This window comes from Pygoscelis adeliae, unplaced genomic scaffold (assembly GCF_000699105.1).
Source record: "Pygoscelis adeliae isolate BGI_AS28 unplaced genomic scaffold, ASM69910v1 Scaffold52, whole genome shotgun sequence".
Lineage (NCBI taxonomy): Eukaryota > Metazoa > Chordata > Aves > Sphenisciformes > Spheniscidae > Pygoscelis > Pygoscelis adeliae.
Genome location: NW_008824285.1, coordinates 235,236 through 258,723, shown reverse-complemented (window position 1 = coordinate 258,723; position 23,488 = coordinate 235,236). Strand labels below are relative to the sequence as shown.

General features: G+C 38.7%; 1 protein-coding gene across 1 annotated transcript in view; it reads right to left on the bottom strand.

The window, feature by feature from the left end:
• WHSC1L1 (Wolf-Hirschhorn syndrome candidate 1-like 1) overlaps window positions 1-23,488 on the bottom strand; it is a 35,247-nt gene that overhangs the window by 7,604 nt on the left and 4,155 nt on the right. The window contains 17 exon segments of the mRNA XM_009318603.1: window positions 223-492; window positions 1,322-1,434; window positions 1,901-2,103; window positions 2,692-2,848; window positions 5,169-5,318; window positions 9,563-9,733; window positions 10,337-10,534; window positions 10,938-11,064; window positions 11,751-11,879; window positions 12,447-12,577; window positions 13,170-13,215; window positions 15,647-15,747; window positions 19,712-19,838; window positions 20,650-21,153; window positions 21,980-22,134; window positions 22,581-22,740; window positions 23,200-23,268. Coding sequence (XP_009316878.1) covers window positions 223-492; window positions 1,322-1,434; window positions 1,901-2,103; window positions 2,692-2,848; window positions 5,169-5,318; window positions 9,563-9,733; window positions 10,337-10,534; window positions 10,938-11,064; window positions 11,751-11,879; window positions 12,447-12,577; window positions 13,170-13,215; window positions 15,647-15,747; window positions 19,712-19,838; window positions 20,650-21,153; window positions 21,980-22,134; window positions 22,581-22,740; window positions 23,200-23,268 — 2,811 coding nt within the window.

Sequence of the window (23,488 nt, the reverse complement as noted above, 5' to 3'; positions counted from 1 at the left end):
TCACAATCACCTGGAACTAGCTTTTCTTCTGTAAGTATCAAGGTTAAGATGCTTCTGTCAAAACAGCTCCACCTACAAAAGTTTCATGTCCTTTTAACACAAAGCATTTATTTGCAAGTGCTGAAATTTTTGTAAGCATTCGCTTACGGTACGCAGAGTTGCAGTGTTTTCACATAAAACCACACTGATGGCTATCACAACCTTTGTCCTTTGTAATTCTACCTTTTTAATGCTCCTTTTTGTCCTGAGACCCCATCCACGTCGATCGGTTTTTATGATTTCAGCATCAGGGTAGAGTCTTTTGGTGAAACACTGGTTCTGACATCGCTCTCCCGCTGGGCACACCTGGGGATGGCACTCATACTGCAGCATCCTGTTCAGACACTCCGACTCCAGGCCACAGGGGTTCTCGTCCGATGGCTTGCAGTTACAGCGAGGGATTTCTGACAGATCAGCTACCTGAATCTGAACCTTCCCTATTACCTTGTTGGACTGTGGAACAAAGGAAGAAAAGAATAAATGAAGATGACAACGCACAAAGAACACAAACTCAGCAGCTTTATTAGAGGCAAATTATCAACCGACACAAGAAGGCAAGAAACTAACGATTATGTCATTATTTTTCTTCTAGACCCTTTTGGAGGACAGTGTGTCACAACCAGTATACTTCTTGCAATTCAGAAGCAGACACACGCATGTACTTTTACAGATGGCATCTGTTGCCACTCAGCTACCAACTTAATTGGGGATGTACACTGTTCAGAGAAGCCAGCAGTGAGCAATTTAAGTGAAGAACATTAAAACTCATGACTCCAGACAGTACAGCATGAGTCTCCCCCCAGTAAAATTACTGGTTCAGGAACTCAAAGCACACGAAGTTTATCATCAAGTACATCACCGGGATTTCTTCCAACTAAATCTAAAAACATTAAAGAAATAACACCAAGCCCTATGTGTCCAAAATTGCTGGCAGGAGTTAGACTCTGCAGTAGGATGAACAGTCGGTATTCCTACTAATATTGAGTTCAGTGTTAACAAAGTTTAGTAATAGCCAGCATGTATCTAAGACACACGACATGAGCTTGCAACCTGCAAAATTCTACGTTAGGTGAAACTGTTCTTCAACCGTTAACTCTCTCTCACAAATACTCTGCCAAAAGAATGTTTTATGGTACTATAAGACAGAACAAAAGATTCTTGAAAAGGAGAGCAAAATTATTTATTTGAATTTCCTTAAGCTTGAACTACTGCAAATATTGGTTTAAATACATAGCTTACCAATGCACAGAATAAAAACAGGAAAAGAAAGAAGCCAACTCACTTTAATGTGTTTGTAAGGTGGAGGTTTCCTCGAATTTCTTTCAATTTCTAATGCCTCTTTGCTTTCTCTTTGTGCTTTCAGCTCCTGGAAGCGCTTTGCTGCTTCTTCAAGTGCTGCGCAAGGGAGTTCAAAACAGAAAGCAATTAGCACCAGCTGCTGTTAATCAGATATATACATGTATGTATTTACATTTTTCATTTTTTTTTAAAGTTAGGAATAGAACTCTATAAACAAAAACACAAGCTAAAAATGAGTTATTGCAGTATATCATGAATCTATCATCAGGCGCTTTTCAGTAGGTACGGAGATACTGAACAATGATCCCATGCAGCAGAGCCCAGGCTCCATCTTAACACTTCCCAGTTTGTGGAAGAATTGAACTTGCCCACCACAATACACAATGAGTAGGCACTTAAAGAAACATTTTTATCTGCAGTCAAGGGATCTACACAATGTTTGCAATTTCATGTGAACACAGAACACTAGTCACATAATATTCCCATGCAGGTTAAGTGGTGATGGAGACACAAACACGTGGAATTTTTGTCATAAACCACTATAAACTTTGTTTGATTTTACCTTTCTTGAAGGTCTTGTTAATACTAGTTTGCCCCTCAGCAAAGCTTTTATCTCCTTCAACATAAGGGAAAACTCTGCCCTGGTGTACCCAATAGTAGTCATGTGAACCAAAGAAAAATACTGGGAAGTCCCCGATATCATGTTTGAGGCCCTGTATGTTGAGAGGCACAGACCTGGGATTGCAGATCTCTGCTGGCCACCACCTGAAAAGTAGGGGAGAAAAAAAAAAAAAAAAAAAGACGACGAATATAAGTTCCTTGAACTATAGCCTTAGCTTCTGAGCTTGCCTAACGGCATTGAGAAATAAAAGCCAGTTTTCCTTTCTTAAAGAAATGAACTCCTTCCTCATGCAGTCAAGGCTCCCTTTAGCAATACTTGGGAAGCACCACACAAAACACAAGAAAAGTTCTTATTCCAGATTTTGGAAAAGCCTTGTCAGAACATACGTGGCACAAGAGTGGACTTCTAAGATCACCTACAAAGGCTTGTATTCCTGCAGGTGACTAACAGCAAACACAAACTAGGCCATCTTGGTTCTATCAGACAGCCCCTGGTTTTCCATCTCTCTATTACGTTCTACAAAGCAAATGTAAGTGCCATCAAGTATCCATCATTGCCTGGAAAAAGCAGGAGAATTTAATTTAAAGGGCGACATCGATGTCGGACACAAAGTAGATGAACTATTATATTTCTAGTTCTTGTTTACGAAGACTGAGCTGCTTTATCTTCCTGTAATTCTATAGTACATAAAAAACATCCAAAGCATTAAAAAACAAAAATAGCGAACTTGCCTGTAATTTCCAAGCTTGACCCAAACAATCTGCTTGTAACGTAGCTTCTTGCCAGCTTTACAGTCATTGCAATTCCAGCATCCTTCAGGCATTTCTATGTTGAGACACTCAGGGTGAAAGGAAGCTGGGCAGGATTCACAGCATAACAGTTTTCCACCTTTAAACAAAGAAACCCTGCTTGGTTTATAGAAGTAAGGTTTTGCTTCCCCCTATGCATAGCAATTGACATTCATTTTAAATCATCCATTCTACATTCTTGTTTGCCTCACAGAAGAAAATGGCAAAAGAAAGGGATCAAGTCAAACTTAACAATGTTGGTTAAAAAAGACTGTGCAGTGCAATCATATAATGTGCAAGTTGTGACTCTTAACTGCATCAAAGATACACAAAAAAGCGGCTGAGTATTTTTTAAACATGAGGTAAGTTGGCAGGAGAAACAACATTCCCAAAGGAAGCACTGCATCTGAAAGCAGTGCTGTTAGCTTTTATTTCTTTGGTGATGGCCAAAACTTTGGTTTATTTCTTTGGTGATAGCCAAAACAACAACAAATAACCAAATTTTTAAGAAACACTTTTTCAATCAACATTGTTATGACTGAATCCCTCCACAATCAGTTAGTGTGCATTAAAAACCCCCGCAGCCTATAGGTTGATCAATGCTTTTCTGTACCAAGGACATTATAAAAGAATTGTAGTAAGTCTGTTTATTCCACAAAAAGAAATTTACCAGTATGAGCACAGTACATAATGCAGAATGAGACACCACACAAGTTGTCCCCATCCCAAAAGTTCCTTTTGTGCACAAAGGAAATCTTAGCGCAGTGATTAACATTAATTTCTGAAGTTTACACTTATTTGGACAAAAGTTGTTTTGGCTGGCTTATATTTTGGCAGATGTATTAAATGTGGAGAGCCACAGCACATCTCTAAGCCACCCTCAGCAAACAAAGCAGCTCATACAATAAGACTTGATACATTTATGTAAGTATATAAAATATATATACACATTTTTATAGATATATAAATTTTTTAAAAATTAACACGTTTTTGTGTCCCAGATGAAAAATCTGGGAGAGACTTGAGAGTATTTAAAGCAATTTTCAAGCACAATATCAAAAGAAGTGTGAATAGCAACTTTCAAACATTTATCAGAAAATCTTGTCCACCTATAGACTTTCAAAGATGTCATTGCATTAATTGATTGTTGCATGTCACAATAAGCATTCCTTAAACAAATCAGTTGCATGACCAATACTGTATTTCCTCTGCTAAAAACAGTAAAATCCAACCATATGGATTTTCCAGAGCTCCCCAAATCCATAATAAAATTTTAACTTTTAAAATATTTTTTTGCAAATGTTATTTCAGAGGAAATACAGACCCAGTGTAAATTACTGAAACATTATCCAACATGGTAAAATGCCAAGAGATGCAAAAATCAAACAAAATCAAACACAACTTTCAGTGCTAAGCAAGAAAAAAAACCAACACTTTGCTCTCAGGATGCATTAGTAAGATATTGCTCAAGCTAAGCGGAGGGCTCAAAATAATTTTTGTTTTCAGGAATTACAGGAACTACTGAAAGCCATCAATCTAGCAACGTTCAAAATAACCTAACTTTAGAATGGTTAATTGGGCACCGTTTCTGAACACTCTCGGGAAATCAAATTTCTGTGGGGAATAAAATATTACATCTGAGTATTGTATACAGACAACAGTTATCTCCCCATAAGGTATTCTGAGATGCTGCAGCACCACCCACGCCAGAATAAAACGATCTCTCTCTCCCGGAGCTGCAGCGTTTTCTGCACAGGACAGAAAGCATCTCCTGCCACTCCTACACGCAGCACCGCTTCAGAAAGCGAGTACCCGTCCTGCGAGGAGGGGAAGGAGCACTGGCTGTCCCAAGCTGGTGGAGGTGGAACACGAGGCCCAGGGACTAACGGACACATACGCAGGCAAAACCTCGCTGCCTTCCCCCTTCGGACATCCTCTGGATGGCAACAGGACCCACCCGCGTTCAACCTGAAAAATCCTTTCTTCTCTCAGGCTCTGCATAAGCTACCTAAAAGATCTGAAACAGAACATCCCCCCCTCTTCTTCCATATATAAAATCAATTTAAGAAGCTGTTTACATCATCCTGGTAAGTACTGAACTGCAACAATATCAAGCTCTATTTGCCACCTCTTCCCATTACTGTGTAAATAGCTTCCCCGAAGCTGGAATAGCCTAGGCCAGATACAAAGTGATTTAACCTCTTTCAAGGAGAATTTAGTGACAGTAATTATTTTAAGCCCTTTTGTAATAAAAAAAATTGCCAACAACAAGAACACACGCTCACAATAATCAATGAGTGAAGTTTACTGAAAAGCAATAAGTGGTGCTTGACAAGCAGACATTTCTTGTTTGATTTCAAGAGAGAGAAATAATAGAAAAAGCGAAAGTAAATTAAAGAGAAAGAAACTATTTTGGTTACCTTTCTCACATTTCTTTTTGGAAGCTGACGAAGGAGGAGGAATCATAGGTAATTTCATCAACTCAGCACGATTTGATTCATTCAGTAGGTAGTGGGACTTATAGGCATATGAACTGAACAGGGGGTCTGAATGATCCTGCACTACCAACCCTATACGAAACAAACAGAAAGAGATGAGTTGCAATGAAACTACCCATGATTCCATAAAGGAGAAAATAAAATAAATCAAATGAACACCTCTAATGCATATATGTGTGAATGAAAAAAAGATAAAATGAAGAAAAAGAAAAGTCTGACAGAAAGTTTCTTGACTAAGAAAGAGGTTATGTGTTTGAGAGACTAAATTAAAATGTAACTCGAAAAATCTGATGAATAAGCTGCTTCTAGGTGGAATTTCATTTGTGCTTTTACCCTTAATTTGTGCATTTATAGAAAAGCACAAGAAAAGCAACCAATTTTATAATCTGTGTGAACCACCCTCCCTCCCAAATGAAAAAAGCTAATTTGAAAAGCTGGGGATGATGGTCACTGCATCAAAGGTCATGCTGTTAGTTGGGGCTACAAACTGAAAAAGCAGACGTTGTATACAAGAACTCACCATCCCACTTACTACAAATCTATCTCTAAGATCTTATCTATGAAAGCGTTTTGCCTTTATAATTGTGTTGGAAAAGAATAACAAGGGGGTCAGTTATCCTGCAAGGCACCAGAGGGGAAAGAACAGATGAAAGTTCTGCCCTACGCCATTTGTTTTTAAGTAAAGCTCCACCAACCCTGCCCTCCCACAGCCACCAAATTAAACACTTTGGAGCAGTCAAGCACTCTGTTCTCCTATATGCATGTATTTCAAACGATGTGTTTGCATTTCTCTGTCTTTCTCCACCCAGAAGAGTTTTTCCTCATTGCTCCAAAGAGCCAGGCAGCCCAGGTGAGAGCCCCATAGCTACAGATCAGAAGCATTTGGCCAGCAATTCATGGCAAGAGCAGAGCAACTGAGACCCAAAGAAGCAGGAAAGATGAGCTACCAAGATAGCCACCAATTGTTTCCCTTGTGGGACACCCACAGAGCTGAGTGCTGTAGAGAAGCTTTCAAACTGGGGTGCCTAAAAAGCTGCTGTACGGAGAACAGCGTCAGCCTACCTGGAAAGCACGTCCTCAGGAGGATTCATAAAACAAGTATGACCTACACATGCAATTATGTGAACTACAATGTGCTTAATGAAGGGTATTTCAGGAAGGTGAATGAGAAGTCTTAAAACATACCGTATCTCAAGTATCTCATGATAAGCAAGTTTGTATCTTTTATAGACTGTCTCATCTACATTTTCTCACTTCAGTGATGTTTTGCATCTAAATGCAAAGTTTCTCCTTCTGGTATCAGCTAAAACTAATTACGTAGCCGTTCTCACATACAGATGCCCAAGTATTTCTAAAGCATTCAGTTCCCCATTTCTTTCTGAGCAGGTACTCTCAGTGCTCCTGCCACAGATGCTGTCCTCACCTTATGTCCCTCATGCTGACCACATATGACTAGACAGGACTCAATTCAACCCATCCAGGGGAGTTTGCTAAATGTAAACCTCGCACAATCTTTCTTCGGTGAAGCACACTGGCTCCTGATTCCAGCTACGCCTAGTAGAAACAAACCCCACAAAAATTTTCTAGAAGAACAAGTACATAGTTGCTGTAAAATACAGAGGATTCAGTCAGTGGTAGTGGTTTGTAACTTTTCGAGTTCCCATAACTAACACTCAGTGAATACACAGGACAGGAAATTCCAACTGCTGGGGTTCAGAGGTTACTTATATTGCCAGAAGAAAATACAGACTTCTGTAGTTTCATCTCTGATGAAGCTAGATTCAGGTATAAACAGAATTACTAAAACAATGTCAAATGGGACACCAGCACCCCCCCAAAAAAAAAGCATGAAAATTTTCTTCTGCACTTCATTTATTTTTTAGAAATAAATGCAGGTCTGCATCTTCAGCAAGCATAAGACTCCCTTACTTCCCTTCAGTTTTGGAATCCTACTCCTAAATTCTGGTTTCTGTGCCATATACATAAGATGGATGCCAAATAGCAGGTATTCCTTTTCATAAAGCTTTTAAATAGGTTCTACCCAAGAGAAGTAGGAGGCCTCTATTTTACACCTTTGTGTCACAAAGTAGCCAAAACTTGGAGAAAAAGTTCTCAAGGAGATTCACCTTCATATGTATCTGTAACAAACTACTGCAGATTTACAATCTAGAGTAGGTTCTTCTATGATATTTGGATCTTAAGTCAGCTTCAAGCATCTGTAGTAGCTGGCCACAGGGTTAAAGTATAACTTCAAAGAAATTTACTTAGCTGGTTTGTATCATGCAATGTATTTTGATACTACAGCTTAATAGTGTTTTGAAATTGGTAGAAAACAAAATATTTAGGATAAATCCAATGGCAGAAGCCTGCCATTGCTTTCCATTCACATCTTAGTACAAACACAGCTTTCATAATTGAGATCAGCGACATTCACATCAGCGCAGTTCTCTAATGGCTAAGATCCTATGACCTACCTCATGCAGGAGCAGAGCAGCAGGACAAGACATCATCCTACCATACACAATTCTTCACATTAATACTTACAGGGGCAGACTAAAGCCACCGTTGGACCTTGCCAAGAGACATTTCTAATCTGACATTCAAACCAGGGAAGATCCACAGAAACTCTTCTGTCATAAACCTATATCTGATCCTGGTACCAGACTGACTCCGGACAACTGAGATAAAAAACATAAAACCAAAGTGCTGAAAATATTATGGAACTGCTCTACCTACCACAAAAATTTTTTAATGATTCTACGCTAGCTCTAGAAAACAAACAACTTATTTCCGCGTGTTTATGTTGGGCTTTTGGACGTAACTATTGGTTAAATTAGTAATGTTGAAGGATAGGTACTCATTTTTCTCAGAGTTAGCATCTGATGCAGAACGCTCCAAAGCATCGGTCTGCTAACAGAATGCTATGTCACACATTTTCAGCTAGCTCTATTTCAAAGACGCGGCAACTGGTTTGGTTTTGTTGTTCAGACTGTGCATTTGTACGTGTAATAATACTATCAACCAAAATTAAACACAAAACATATATAAGGCTACCTAAAAACCTAAAATAAAAGAGCATAAAGACACATACAATGTCAAATTTGCATGTGTACATTTATGCAATGCTGCTGTGATTCACACCATGCATATCCTGTTTTGGGGTGGCCCCAAAATGTTTAAATAAGCCCACAAAAGGAGAAACACCGACCCATGTTGCAAACATCTTTTTACACATTCGGAGGAGCTTTTCTAAGGCTCATTCTAAAACTACTCTCTGAGCTTCTGGATTTTTTTTTTTTAATTTTATTTTAAACTTGATTCTTTGTGATGGCTCCTAAATTACTTGGAAATGACGAAAGGGGAAGAAAGGAGAGAGGTAGAAAGGAAGTTATTCTGGCACCATCCTTCCCTTCCTATTCAAAGGTCTTTAACTACTACTCTGCTATTCCAAATTCAAGGCAATCTTTCCCATACTAAACCTCCAACTGAATGAACGCAAGTGAAAAGTCACTTGACTCATCTCATTTTCACTTCCTCATTAGTGACTTTCAAAGCCACTGAAAAGAATACATCCAACATAAACTTTTGAAATACTGTACAATACATATTATTATTCAAACACCTAACAGTGTCACTTCAATTAATCTGAGAGAATAATGGCATCTTTGCATTGTGCGACTAAAACACCTGATGCACCAAAACTTTTCAACCTGCTATCTGGCAGAACACTAGTGACTTAAGAGCCATAAAAGTAACAAGTGGGAAAAAAAAAAAGAAAAAAGGAAAAAAGAGAACTTTGGCATATGGAAAATCCCAGCATGAAACTTGTTTATACAGTATTGTAAATGCTTTTCTTTCAAAGTTCTCAAATGTGATGGTAGTTATAAATTAAAATGAATTTTTCTAGTTCATGAGTAAATCCTACCTTTTAGCCTTAAAAATTTAAACAGTTTTAAGTTTGTGAGTGGTGAAAGAATCCCCTTCTGCTTAACAGACAGTGAATAATAACACAGCATCCATTCTCAGCTTGCAATGGCTGGAATTGGGGCTCGCATCCACTTTTTCCTACTGGCAACACAAGAGGGCCTTCTGAGTACCTATCGCTGTTTCTGAATATCAAATATTACGGACCAAAATAGCAAGTGGAAGTCTCATGAGAACTGTTGACCAAAAAAAAAAAATAATCACAGGCAGCATTTAAATCCCAGAGAGCCCTAAGGGAGTTTTTCTTTATGAAATACATTATTTTTATCACTAAACTGCACAAGTGACCATAGAAGAACTATAAAACAGGGGAAAAAAACAAGTGTGCTCACCTCTTGCACAAACGAAACAAAAGCCTACATTTACAGCTGATGAGGAGTGATTCCTTTTGGAATGGTTACTACAGATGAGAATGTGGGATGACACAAACAAGCTTCCTGCAGCAATACAGCCATCTCCTGAGTGATAGGCAATGGGACATCTGAAACATCTCACCATGCGACCTGTTTAATATAAATGCAGAAAAATGCACCATGTCACCCTGGAGTCAGGATATGGTAGAAGACACCACAGACAGATGCAAGGCTGATTTTTATTCCAATCAGAGTACTAGATTTAAAAGAAACATTTACATCTTTAAAAAAAAAGTTTCACAAAGGTTACCTCTTAACTTTCAATTTAAAACTCTTAAGAAAAAATACATGGTTTTAATCATTCTAGAGTCTACTTGTTCTGTTTAAATATTGTGGTTAATTTCTAAAAGGATTCTTTTTTCCTTGAAAAATAATTGTTCTAAAGGCCACTACCAACTGTCTTTTAAAAAAAAAAGCATTCCTTGGCCTTGCACTTCTAACCCTTGGCTCCCATTAAACCCAGCAACAAAAGATGAGATAAATGTTGCAGATCCAGGTATACTTAGACAGCGATCTCAGGCTGCTAGCTGTTTTCCCACCCACAACAGATTTAAGTTAATGACCTCATTAAGAAAGAAACCCTTGTTCCTTGCTGCACGCTGCATTACAGAGGGTAGAGTTATATTCATTGTTATTGTGATGATGCCATTTGAGTTTCCTCCTGCTGTTCAAAGCCAGCTCTGTTATTCTCACCTTTGCTTGCTTTATGAATATCCTTATCCATTGAGCAGGCAGTACAACAATGCTGGGGGCAACGAAATCCTCGTGACTCAAACAGAGCAGTGGCAAACTTGCGAACGCAGGCCTCATGATAAAATTTACCGCACGTGTTGACGGAACAGCGCTTCACATCTTTGCCAGGAAGTTTGCATGAAAAGCACGTATGTTCTCCTTGCAAAAGAAGGAAAAAGGAAGCCCAATTGTAACGGCCAAGTCTTTGAGATACAGATGTTGTTAAAAAAAAACAGTTACACTGGTTTGAGCAACACAGGCTCCTTCCCTTCAAACAGGTAAGTTGGTTACTATAATCCACAATAACTATGTAATTGCTGTTAACACAGAAAGTCCCTTATTCTGAGCAAAACCCTAAACAGTTTATTACTTTTTCTTCTTACCAGGTAGTCACTAAGGGGAAAATGAGAATCTGGCCTCAGAGGTTAAAAAAGAAATAAACCCACCCAAACGCACTCCCAAAACCTGGAAACTTACTATCTCAGTTTGTTCTGACCAGAACACAGCTCCTCAGCAAAGTGGGAAATCCCTCCCCATTTTTCAGACGCGGGAACACACTCACCGTTTTTACACTCGGTGCAGATGAACTTCTCATCGGGCATTGACTTCAGGCCGAGACACTCCATATGAAAGACACTGCAACACTCGCCCTCGCAGGACACCAGAGACTCACCAGAACTCTCGCAGATCTTAAACAAACAGACAGCTAGTCAGAGAACAAAGGGTACCTGACATACTGAAATGCAAATGACTACCAGATGTTTAACAAAGAATAGAAACGGGCTGAAATCTCTTCAGAGCTAAGATAAGGCAGGAGAGCTGGCCTACAACCCACTGCAGACCTGATAAGTCTCTGGGCTGAAGAAAATCCCAGCACTTTCTGCATCTTGCTCTCATAACAGCGCGAGCCTGGACAGAGATAGGAGAGGCACGACAGGATCCATCTGGACTCCTCGTTTTCTCACGCACCTGAAGAGCGAGAGCAGCTTGTTCCCTTACTATCGACCAGGAAACCAGCCAGAAGTTTCCAGGATTTTCTCTCCAAAATACTGGAAAATTCTCACTCTGCCCTATCCTGAAAGACCATCCGAAATCTTCGAATGGAGCAGAAAATGGCGTCTACTTTTTCTACTTATGCTAGCAGGTAGGGATTAGACGCCACTTTCTAGCTTTTGAGCTTCCTAGCATGCAGGAGGGCTTATGAATCATTTCCAGAGCATAAAAACTCCTAAAAGCCTTGATATTTTATCTGAGATGTTGAATTATGAGACATGGTTAAAACAAAGTAGTGTAATTTGAAGAGTCTGTCAGCTCAAACTAACAGAAATGGATAATACACCTTTACTATTCATTTCTTTACAGTACCATCATTTACCTGACAAACAGTGTCCTTTTTATTTGTTCCAGTTCCTCTCCTGGATAAGCTAGAGTCTACCGACTGCACATCAGAAGCATCAGCATCGGCAGTAGCTGATGGGCTGTCTGAACGTTTTCCAAAACTACCCTACAAAGAGGAAAAATCCAAGGCACTCAAACAAGACACTTTCAAAGGACAGCCACATTCTGGAAAAAAAATAGTTAAGTCACCATCGATTAAAAGATCGTTCAATATGTCAAGAGATACAAAGGTCCTTGAAAGTTGCTGAACTTCATTACAATGATACAAGGAGTGCTGCCTTCTTGACATATCTTTTACCTGTACAAGCAAAAAACCATAAAGGTATCTATTTTACTTTTTCCAAGCACCTCTCAATTTTACACCGAAATACGGCGGCATCTCCCAATTCCCAGGGAATCTAACAACCTTCCAAAAAGCAAACCGGGTCAGTGATCTAAACCAATGTTTTGCCAGACAAAGAAGTAGGAAAATTTGTAAAGAAAGATTGTATCTTTTTTTTATATCAATACAATGGAGGGGATTAGAAAGAAAAAGACAAGGCTTTATTTTTTAGACAATAAAAGACATGAAATTTGTAGAAAATACAGCGTTCACGTATTTAGCAATACTGAAAAGCCTATTATACTGACAGATTAAACGAACAAGTCCCTGTGAGAAACAATATGCCTTTACCTGTAAATCATTGAGTCCTCTTGAATCAGAGTCAGACGTATCTCTGTAAGCTGAGCTAGTCAGTTCTACGTCAGTTGAGGCACGACTCCTTTTCTTTAAAGGTTTACAAGAATCTGAAATCTCGCTGGCACCTTAACACAACATACTAAAATTAGTTTTAATATATGTTCTCAACTTTTTTGCTTAAAATTAATAAAGGAAAGATGAGAGACAGCCTGAAACTGCACTTTATTTGCTAGCCTTAATTTTCAGTTTGCAACTTTGATAGTAGTTTAATTCTTCCCAAAAAGCTAATTAACTGAAAACGACCTTAGGAAGACCTTTTGACAAACTTCTGAACATGCTGACATAGTGGAGGAAGCTACTAAATTGTCTACAACAGAGGATAAACCCTTAGGAGATTACCTCTTCATCATTCATCTTTAAAATATGGCTGAGCAAAGACTTTTTTTTTTTTAATTAAGAAATGTCCAGAAGAAGGACTTATAATATGTGCTTACAGCACGTTAACAAACACTACCTTTCCAACTAGCAATGCACAAACACACACCACCACCAGAACCCCGGAAAACCCTCACAACAGAAATTAAGATCAGCATCTATCATGTTCATCACCAGAAAGCGTTAAGACCTCTGCAGTTTACACAGAACGAAAACCGTTGCCGAAGCATGATGAGCCAGGAACTTTATTATTAATGAAGTTTATTTTCGTATGTAACTCACCTTTCTGCAATCCTGTCTTCACTGCTGTCAGTGGAACCATTTCAACCTGTTTGAATAGGAAAATCCATAGTTAAAACCAGAGGAATTTTTCTCCCTAGTATTAAAAAGAAAACATTTAAGTTTAAGCGATTAGCATCTCTGAACTCAGATGTAGTCTGTCATCCCCTTCTTAGCGTGAGCCTTCTTGTCCTGTTGGGTTTAATCCTAGCTGCCTACGCTGAGTACCAGGAGACACGGCAGCCATACGTGCACTAGCAAGGTCCTTTCCAATCACTCCCTTTGGGCATGAAGATGACAGGAAAGCTTTATCCGTGTCCAGCAGGCAGGAGCGGGGTTCGTTTTGGCAGCCAACCCTGATGCTTTTGTAAAACCCCACACCTGTGTAAGCACAAGCTCCCCTTAACAGGTATGACGCTCGGGTTAGTGAGACACTTAATGCATTGCCGTTTAAGGCACTTCCACCAAGCATGCACTCTTGAGCTCCTGGGAACAGACTTTCTCTCTGTATAGAGTGCTGCAAGGCGCCCAGGGAGGGCGAGACGGACTTGGCACACAGCATTGCAGGGCTCTATACAGCTGGAAACTCAATGTCAGTATACAGTTAAGCAGACAAGTTTACAATCTTGCAAAAGCGGTTCAAGTTCTCGATCCTATATCAGAAGGGTAAGTTTAGAAACTGTTCTGCCAATGTACATGTAACACGTGAGAATTTGGCGACTGTATAATAATTATAGAAGAAAGTTGTTGCCTAAAATCCTGTTTTTAAGGTTAAGAATTACAAGTTATTTCTTTACAATGTGGTTACATATGCATGTAGAAACACATTTAGTAAATATTTAAGGATTATTCTATAATTTTTTTAAAAAATATTTTATTTTGTTGTACAATAGGTAAAAACATACAATAGAAGGATTTGTATAGGATACATTTCGTAATACAAATATAAAATCTAAACAATCACTTTTATTTCTCCACTATTCACTGTAACAGTAGCATTAACATTTTGTTTTTCCCATTAATTGTATTCGTTCCAGTTATAATTTTATACCAAGTTGTTGCAGACTAATTTGGGAATCAGTTGCAAGAAAACTTGACTTTGGGTAACAAATATTGTTGCATAATTGTAAGAAGTTAGTAAGATTTTTTTTTTTAATATAACTTAATACATTCAAGGTTATGCGCATTACAGTGCATCTGTGTTTAATTTTTAGTCATATACTTTTCCTGAGAAAAGCACTTTAATGTTCATAGTCTTAGTTAGCTAGATAATAGAAGCAAGCAAAGCTAACTGGGATCCATGAAGTTCATATTGTTGGTTCTTATACCTTTGTTAAATTAAGAAACATTTACAAACATAAAAGAACTCATTTGAAAACAAGGAGGCTGCAACACCTCATGACAAGAGGCTTAAGGGACTACGTCAGGTATCTTACGCCCAACATTTAAGTTGCTTTAAAGTTTCAGCAAGAAACTTTCTAGAGTTAGAGCATTCTTCTGCTGAACGCAGATGTAAATGCTATGGCATCAAAAGAAAAATATTAAAAAAAAGCAACTGGGTCCACTTTCAATCTCTGAAGTGAATGAAGTGCAAAAACAAAGCATAAAGGGCAAAGAATAAATTAAAATAAAAGAGATAAAAACAATTTTTCCCCTTCCCATATAAATCTTTAGCCTGACTGTCCCTTTTAAAAAATTCTCACTGGTAAAAGCTATACTATGAAACATTTTATATAAAATTCTCAGGTTTCAAGTGGAGAGGCCCTTGAAGAGGGAAAATCAACCATGTAAGGAAAAGAACCAACAACTTTGACAAACTTGTTAAAAAAGTGTATTCAGTTTTTAATATTAATGTCCATCCACTGAACTTTCCTACTCATTTCCACACAGAATTTTTTATAATTTTTTTAAAGCAACAACATTTGTCTGTCTGACATCCAGATTAAAGGAATGCCCTGTACATGTTAGATCTACTTAAGGAAAAAAAACGTATATCCCAGAAGATCTGTTTTGCTGATGTCTGCCAACATAGAAGTCTGACTATTCATCTTTAAGTTAAATCATTCTTAAAGTCCATTTTCAAAAGTGGTCAGATTAATCAGTCTAACTTCATTTGAAAAACAAAACCTCAATACAAACCAGCAGCTAAATCAAGAGCAAAAGGAAGGAACCTGGTGGCAATTCCATCAAATAGAAATTACTGAAACAAGATCATTTGCTCATAACAGAAATCTCAAAGTAAACATGGCAGGTTCATTAGGAGTCTTGCATCATTGAGTTCCCATTTTCCATAGCCTGACTGATACTGTGAAGATGCCAGTAGCAGAGTCACAGCAATGGTATTGACAAGGGGATTTCATGAAGGATAGTCCAAAACGAAACCCGATGGGGAAAAATGGAGAAAAATAAAAAGGCACCAATATAAGCCACAACATTTATGAATACAATATATTTTAACTCTCTACATGGAGGAAGCCAACCTGCTCCTTTTTGATCTTCTTCTTTGGCACAACTTCAGTGGATTTCTCAGACTCTGAGCGGGTTCGAATCGATCTTCTCTGTTGCTTCTTTTCTACAGAACCTGAAGAAGGAAAAAGGTTTCCATTATATGATTCCTTGTATTTCAGAGGTACAGCAAGATGTTCAACACCAAATCAACAGATAAAGTAACGAAACCAAGACTTTTTCCTCTTTTGAATGTTTTATTTTTAAATTCAGTTCCAAGCTATTTGCCAACCAGTGCTGTGGTTGCAGACAACACATTCTGATTCCATAGACAGACAGATCAGCTTCAGAAAAAGACACTAGTAACAGAGTGAAAAAAAAGCTGGAATCCAGTGTAGGGCAAACAGATTTCCATAACACACCTCTCAAGCACAGTCTTCACTTTGGTTAATTTTTAACCAAACAGTCCATCTTTGACGTTTCTGGGAAGGTATTCACAATCAACTTCTTGAACTAAAACAAGCTAGAAATTTAAGACGCAAAACACAGCTTCCAAGATTTCACTCAAAACACCAGTTCTGTGCCACTGCTCTGCGGGGGGATAGCCTTCTCTCAGAACTGGCTAACACAAAAACTTAGAGCCAGAACCACGCTGTAACACGTGCCATCAATACCAAATCTGAACGCTCAACTAAAGATTTCGAGAGGTGAAGGAAAACTCAGCACAAACAGAAGCAGTGATCATCATGTGTTATTATAATTAATGAAAGTGAAAAACAAGTTTTTGAAAATATTACCATGGAAAACAAACCCAGATTAATGAAGGTTATTATGATATTTCAAGAGATGAAGTAGGAGCTGCTGGGTTTTTGACAACAAAGGTTGGCAAAATCAGAAGACCTTTCTATGCTGCAGTACCTCCAAAAAGGGCATATTGAGAAACATGTACACGACACTTAACACCATGTGCAATTTTTGGAACAAAGTACACACTTAGAGCTGTGCTGACAGAAAACTGAAATTTGAAGATTTGCAGTTATCTGTTGTGAAGCATTATTCTTGTTTCTCAGATTTGGGTGTTTCACCAAAAGACGACATGAATGTAAAATACTTCATATTCTTCCAAGCAAAAATACAAACTCTTGGGACCAGGAATTAGCTTACTGTGCCAGACAGATACACTGTTAGAAGTTGTAAACCTGCGTCTTCTTGTTAGGAGATAGAATATCTAGAGAGATATGCAGGTTTTCATGAGACACTGAAAGAAAGCTTTTCAAAAGGACTCCAGAAAAAAAAAAAAAAGACGACTCATCTTGATTAATCGGATGAGCATTTTTATCAAGGTTGCATGGCTCAGGAATATCTCAGTAACTAAACTTTCCACTTGAAAAAGCTGTCATTTTACAATAACTGTATTTCTGAGGGGGGAAAAAAAAAAATTGTTTTTCTTCGAGGGGAAAAAGTTTTACAGCATATTAGCTAATTAATAGCAGTGAGTTATTAGTAATTCAGAAATTAATAACTCAGCTCAACATCCTTCTTGTTAGCACATGTGCAACTTTTGGTTCCAATGAGCCACATCCTTTGAGAGACACACAACTATGATGGATGTCAACACTAAAGCTAGGGGCCATCTTTTGTCACCTTTGCGTTCAGCTGAAATTCTCTGAAGCAGCTTAAAGTAAATTTGAGCAAGTGTGACCAAACAGTTCATTTAATCAACAATGTATTTTCTCCCTGCGCTGCCCCACTGTAGTAAGGCAAATAAGATGCGAGCCCTGTATCAGAGGAGAAGCTCCAGAATCAGTGCATCTAATATTGGCTGAAAGCAATACTGATCAATGCAACGGGCACTTCTTCCTCTTCCCGCTCTCCAAGGATCCAGTGCATCACCTCCACAATGCTCCTATCCCGTCTTCGTGCGTATTTTGATCCAGAGTTTCAGGACAGATTTCAGACCAGCAATCTACCTCACTACTGGCCAGGTCAGGTCAGGTCAGGTTAATCCTGTTTCAGCTGTATGTGGAGACCAGAGGCACTATGAATTCTCATAGTTGTTCTCTTATTATCAGATTTCAAGTTACAGAATTATTTTCCCAGCATTATGGAATTCTGTGTATCTAACTGCAGGTTATTAATAAGGACTCCCAGAGCCATTCTGTAAAATACTTTACCGTAAAGGTATTCTGAAGTTCCGGTGACCTTAAATTTGAAAAAAGGACTTCGCAGTTATGTTCCATGAGAGGGGACCAATAACTGTCTGGACTTTGGAAATGGCTTTGAAAGTGACTGTTTGGAGTGTATACTGAAGTAAAGCTCATGCACTCTATAGGGTGTTATCAGGTGGAGTTTTACGTATCCAAAAAACCTAAGAAAATGAAAAAAGAGAGGCTCAGAATTCTCACCCCCCTACGTCTGAAGAGCCATTGTGAAGGTGAAGCCTTTAGTTCCCAGGTGAGAGAAACAAAACAGTGACCACCTCTCCTGCTGCAAGGCAATTAAAATCGCAACTGATTGAAAAAACTGAAGTAGCTACAGCAACTAAAACTGGAAAGAAGAACCACTGTCGGCAACACCAGAGGACACCCCACTCGCACCAGAATATCCGGAGTACTCAGCCTGTAAAGTCCCCAAATACAGTCCATAAAACAATGTATATAAAAATAAGCCTACCTAAAAACTATACAAGCACAGAAACTAAAGCGTGTTTGCAGAGGACAGTGATCCCATGGATGTTGACCACTGAGATTTTTCACCCGGAATCTCATTTATTTTACGTTTGGAAAGGGAGAAATAACCAGACGGATAGTTACAGCAGAAGTGACACGTGGCAACATTATGAGATATTTTTCTCATGAAGAAAAGAGGAGTTTTTAGCATGTGTACTGTAATAAGTCTTCCACCTTTTTTGCTTCCATACCATGAGCATTTGTACATCCTACTGTGAGAGAAAATCAAGGTGCTCTGCTGCAATCTAAAATTTACTTTTACATACCAAATGTAAAACTAAGTATGTTTGAGGCTATACCAAGGATACGATTACAAGCACAGCAACAAACATGCAGAAGTTAATGGATTTTACATGGCCTGTAGAAAATCTGTGGTTGAAAAACAGAAGTCACTATAGGGACTGGAGGAACTTGAAAAGCTCTTGGTTTAGGATGACTCAAAACTGTCTCTTTTCAGGAACCTCCATCCTTTCACCAAAGGGTGTCTGTCTCCTCTTCAGGATGATGAGAGGACATACCGCAAACAAATGTCTGCTGGTGGGGAAAAGCTCAATCCCTTTGGAAGACTTCCTAATTAGCTATTTCTCAAAAATCAAAACATGAAAAAAATGTTGTTGTTCTGTTCCAAGTCTAGGAAGCACTCATCCAGTTTATCTTTCTCATTCTGCTCTACTACTGTACTACAAATTAAACTTCAAATAACTTGTTCCAGGCTTTCCCTTTTCAGTCTCAAGCTCCATTATTTGCTTCAGTGGTTCTTCTCCCTCAGACATAATACTTCAAAACTTAGTGCTTTATGATGGGGCCCCTAAAATGCCTTCAGAAGACAAGCATTATCTCATTTTGCTGACGGAGTTAGTTGAAGCAGTTTAAAAAAAAACCCCACTATCCTTTACAAAGGTCATGCAGGACTCAACAACAAAGTCTAGGAAAGCACCCGATTCAGAGCCATTCCTCACTGAACTATGCCACTTCCAGATTCTCTTCCTTTGATCCCAGCTGTTGTATTTTACATTTGGTGCCAAAAGCCATTACAATACTCTGCTAACACACCTCCACTATGTTGTCTTCTAAAACAACTTGCCATCTGCTCTCCACAAGGCATCCATCCTTCTAATATGTTGACTTAGATACTGCAACTTGCAGATGCTAAAAGTTCAGAGGCCAAACCAGCTAATCCCATCACAAAGACATCCTGTGTTTCTCAAGCATCTGGGCTCATCATGTGTTATATTAGCCATGCTTGTTACAACTATTATGTAAACAGATGTTAATAATAATTTTTAACTAATGAGAAAATGTTGGGTTTGATATTTGAATTTAAATGGTAGATTGCTAAAGATCAGACAAGGATTCTGCAATTTTGCCTACCTGTTGACCCACAAGTTGTTTCAGGAGAGGACACATTTTGCACCGCTCCTTTTTCATTTCTCTGATTTGATGAAGAATTAAGTTTCTCTTGTCCTTTGACGCTTATTTCTGTTTTGTTACCAACTCCCTTAAAAAGAAAAAGAAGAAAAGATTCTCTTAACCTATTTATGCGTGTGTTGTTGCTAACGGGCACACTGACCTATCCTAAGTCTCACAACAGAAACATTCAACGCTCTTCAATGCAACACATACACGATGGTATCTATGACTGAGCTGCTTCCTTGCAGAACTTTCCATCCCTCTCAATCTCCCCTTACACACAAGGAAAAAAAAAAAATTCCAGTGACTTTTCTAAACATTACCTTCTCTCTAATGCTTAGGATGAAATAAATACCCTCCAGGTAGAGAGGCAGAAGAAGGAGGCAGAGAAATAGTCCTAAACCTTTTCCTTACACTGACTGTGAGAAGCTGCTGTGCACCTGAAGGAAGCTAGGAGGCAGAACTCATTTTAAAAGTCTGTTATACAAAATGTAGTTATTACTTTTTAATACATTTTTAATAGTTTTGTCATCTTACCTGTTTCCCACAAATCCACTGATTTTAAGATTTACAGAGAATTTCTGGATTATTTCAACTAGGAAGCTGGAATTAAACAGCTTTAATATTTTGAATGTGTTATGAGCAAAAATGTGACCATTTGTAGGGAGCTCCTCTGCCACCAGTCAAAATGGTTACTGCCAGAGACTTTTGGATGCACTGAAATTAAGAGTTCAGTGCACTAAAAATTCTGTTGTCACACCTGTCTTTTGTTAGATTTAAGCTCTCCAATGAAAGGAACATGTATTGTGAAGCTTGGTGGACACAAGTTTAAGCTCCATGGTAAGACAGACTGGGAATAATTTAATAACAAAAGAGGAGTCACTACACAAAATACATACCTTAGTGGAATAAACAAACTGATCGATGAGTTTTCCATCCCCAGCAGCATTCTGAAGGGCAAAAACCTGTTCAATTTTAACAACTGGAGACATGTTACATTTTTGAAGATCCAAGTTGTGCATGGTTATTGAAGCTGGTAAGGATTTTCTAGCTGCAGCTGTTTTCCATGCGATTTTCACAGGAGGTGGCTCCTCTTCTTCCACACTTGACTGCCTCCGCTGGCTTTGTCTTCGCACCTCAGCATTTGAAGGCGATGCTGCTACCACGTTGGCATGTTCTGGCTGGGTGTTCAATGCTGGCTTCGGTCGTCGGCTCTTCTTGGTCTCTGATTTAGAAGCAGCAGTCTTTTTGGCTTTTGACAAAACCTCCTCTGGCTCTTTGTCTATATAAATGAAGGTGTATTGTTCTATCCTTTCTTCCCGTGTCATTTTCAATGCTTTCTCAGCATGGGCAATACCAATATCCCACTGAGCACGCTCTCTTTGTGGCCTTGGTTTGCGAATCTTAAGGAACAAAGACAAGCAGCTAATTACACTGAAGATTTTGCCATGTATAGCACTTAAAATGCAGTCCTGAGGTTCTTTAAATCTCTCAGGCAGCAGGTTTAAGTTTGCTCTCCATTTACAGGGTATTTTTGAAAGGTGGACAGCGAATCCCCTGCTCAGAGTAGAAGCAGGCACTCAAGCTGGATCATATGACCATCACAATTAAAAGTGTCTACCCTGAGTTACAACTTCACTGAAGACAAGAACAGGCAGTATTCAAGCCTGTAATTCTGTTATGAGACACAGAATTAATCCTAATTTATCTACTTTTTAAATCCTCCTTATTTTTTCTATAAACACTCTTTTCCTTCCACATCAATATTTTGATTAGCATAAATAGACTGAAGTAGTCCATCTACACAGTAAGTAATTCCTGTAGCTAACACTTCCTTTCCAATAAAGCAATGGGAAAGAACATATCCACTAGTATCAGGGGCTGGAAGAGTGTCCTTTGAAAACTGTATTTTCCAAAGAACAGGTTAATAGTGAACACACAGGCACGGTTTTATCTAATATTCTAATACAGATGTAAAATTATATCCAATGCCCAAGATGACTACCATCATGAGGAACCGACAAAGTAGGTTCAGCTATCAGCCTTTTCACATGAAAGTCGTAAGAGTATGGAAACATTTTCACGTCTTTGTGAAAAAACACTTCTGCCAGTGAAATGCAGACAACTCTTTATAGGGTGAAGTACTACAGTGTTTCAGAACTGCCTCACGAGAGTTTCACTTACACAGGCACTGTAGATAACCCTCTACACAATTAGTGTTCATCATACCTTCTGCTTCTCAGAGTGGTTGCTGGCTTGCTTAGCAGCCTCGGCCAATAATTGCTCATATTGTTTGTGTCCTCTGTACTCTCGAACCCGCTTCTCGTGCACCCACGCTCTCTCTGGCTGGTTGCTAAAAAACTGAACATGGTATTCACGGGCACCTGAAAATGAAAAACTCTAGTCAGTAGTTTTATCAACATCACTTTGCTCGTTTAGCTTACGCTTTCCTCCTCCACATCACTCGACTCCTGCCGGTGGAAGTACCTAGCTAAAGTTTAGAAGTAAGATGGGCCTAGATTTAGAACAGTTTAAGATGGGAAGATAAGTGTACCTTGCCCATACTGAACACTCTCACACTTATCAGTGTCTTCTCATACATACATTGACTTGAGAAAAGTGGGAGCATCTGTGCACAAGCCTAGTTTGCACAGGCTCATCTGTAGACGTAATTTTGTAAGTACTAGTTTGATACATTTCAGGAATAGTCCTGTTTAGCATATACACAAGCAGAATTCATCCTGCAAAGGGAGTTCAAAGATAAGATATTTTTAATAAAGGAACAACTACAGACACTTGATATATTCTAGCAAAGATCTTCCTCCCTTACCTCTTGTATTAATTTTGGTATGAACATCAAGCTGTGGATCACATGAAACCATGCAAGGCCACCACGGATATGTTCCCACCTTGGACCAAACCAGATCGCCAACCTGAAACTTGATGTCATGGGTGACTTGTGTTGGAAGAGAAGGCAAGAACTGCTGGACCTACAAAGAAAATGCAAGTTTAAAGCCACAGAAGACAATTTAGTGCACTTAGAGCTGCACATGCTATCCACAGGGACTTGTTATTTTTCTCTCAGTATCCCTGACGTTTGATAATCTAACACGAGATAAACATTTCTTAGAAACATGACAGAAAGGAGTTACATACAGCTAGGATTTACAGAAGATAGTCACTGACAAACCAAGACACACAACAGCAACCTCCACCACCACCCCAAAAAAGTTTCCGCTTCATAAGTTAATTAAGAACATTACTTTTGGGATAAAATATAGCAATAAATACAGTACAGCGAGAGATGTTTTGATGCAGTAATGATTAACAAGAGTTTCAAAGAAATGGCAACTGATTTATCTGACAAATTAAAGCACCCATGTAATAATTAGTCCAAAAATAGTAACACACTAGAAGTTCAAAAAGTGTTAATTAGTGTATGTACTAACCGGGGTTTCCTCCAACACTGTATCTTCCCTTGGTCTTTCTGATAGCGTGCTAAGCCTCTCATTTGGTCTCTAGGAAATGGGTAACAATGAAGAGAAAAAAGGAAAACAAACACAAACAAGGTAAGGGGACAGTAAAACAAACAAAAAAAGCATAATAATGAAACCAGGCAGGAAAAATAATTCGCAGAGAGAAGGGCAACCATGAACCCAGAAAATATGAATATGACAACTCCTTACGCCCAATTCAAAACATAGTAGCATCACAATAAAAAAAATACCTTTTTTCCCT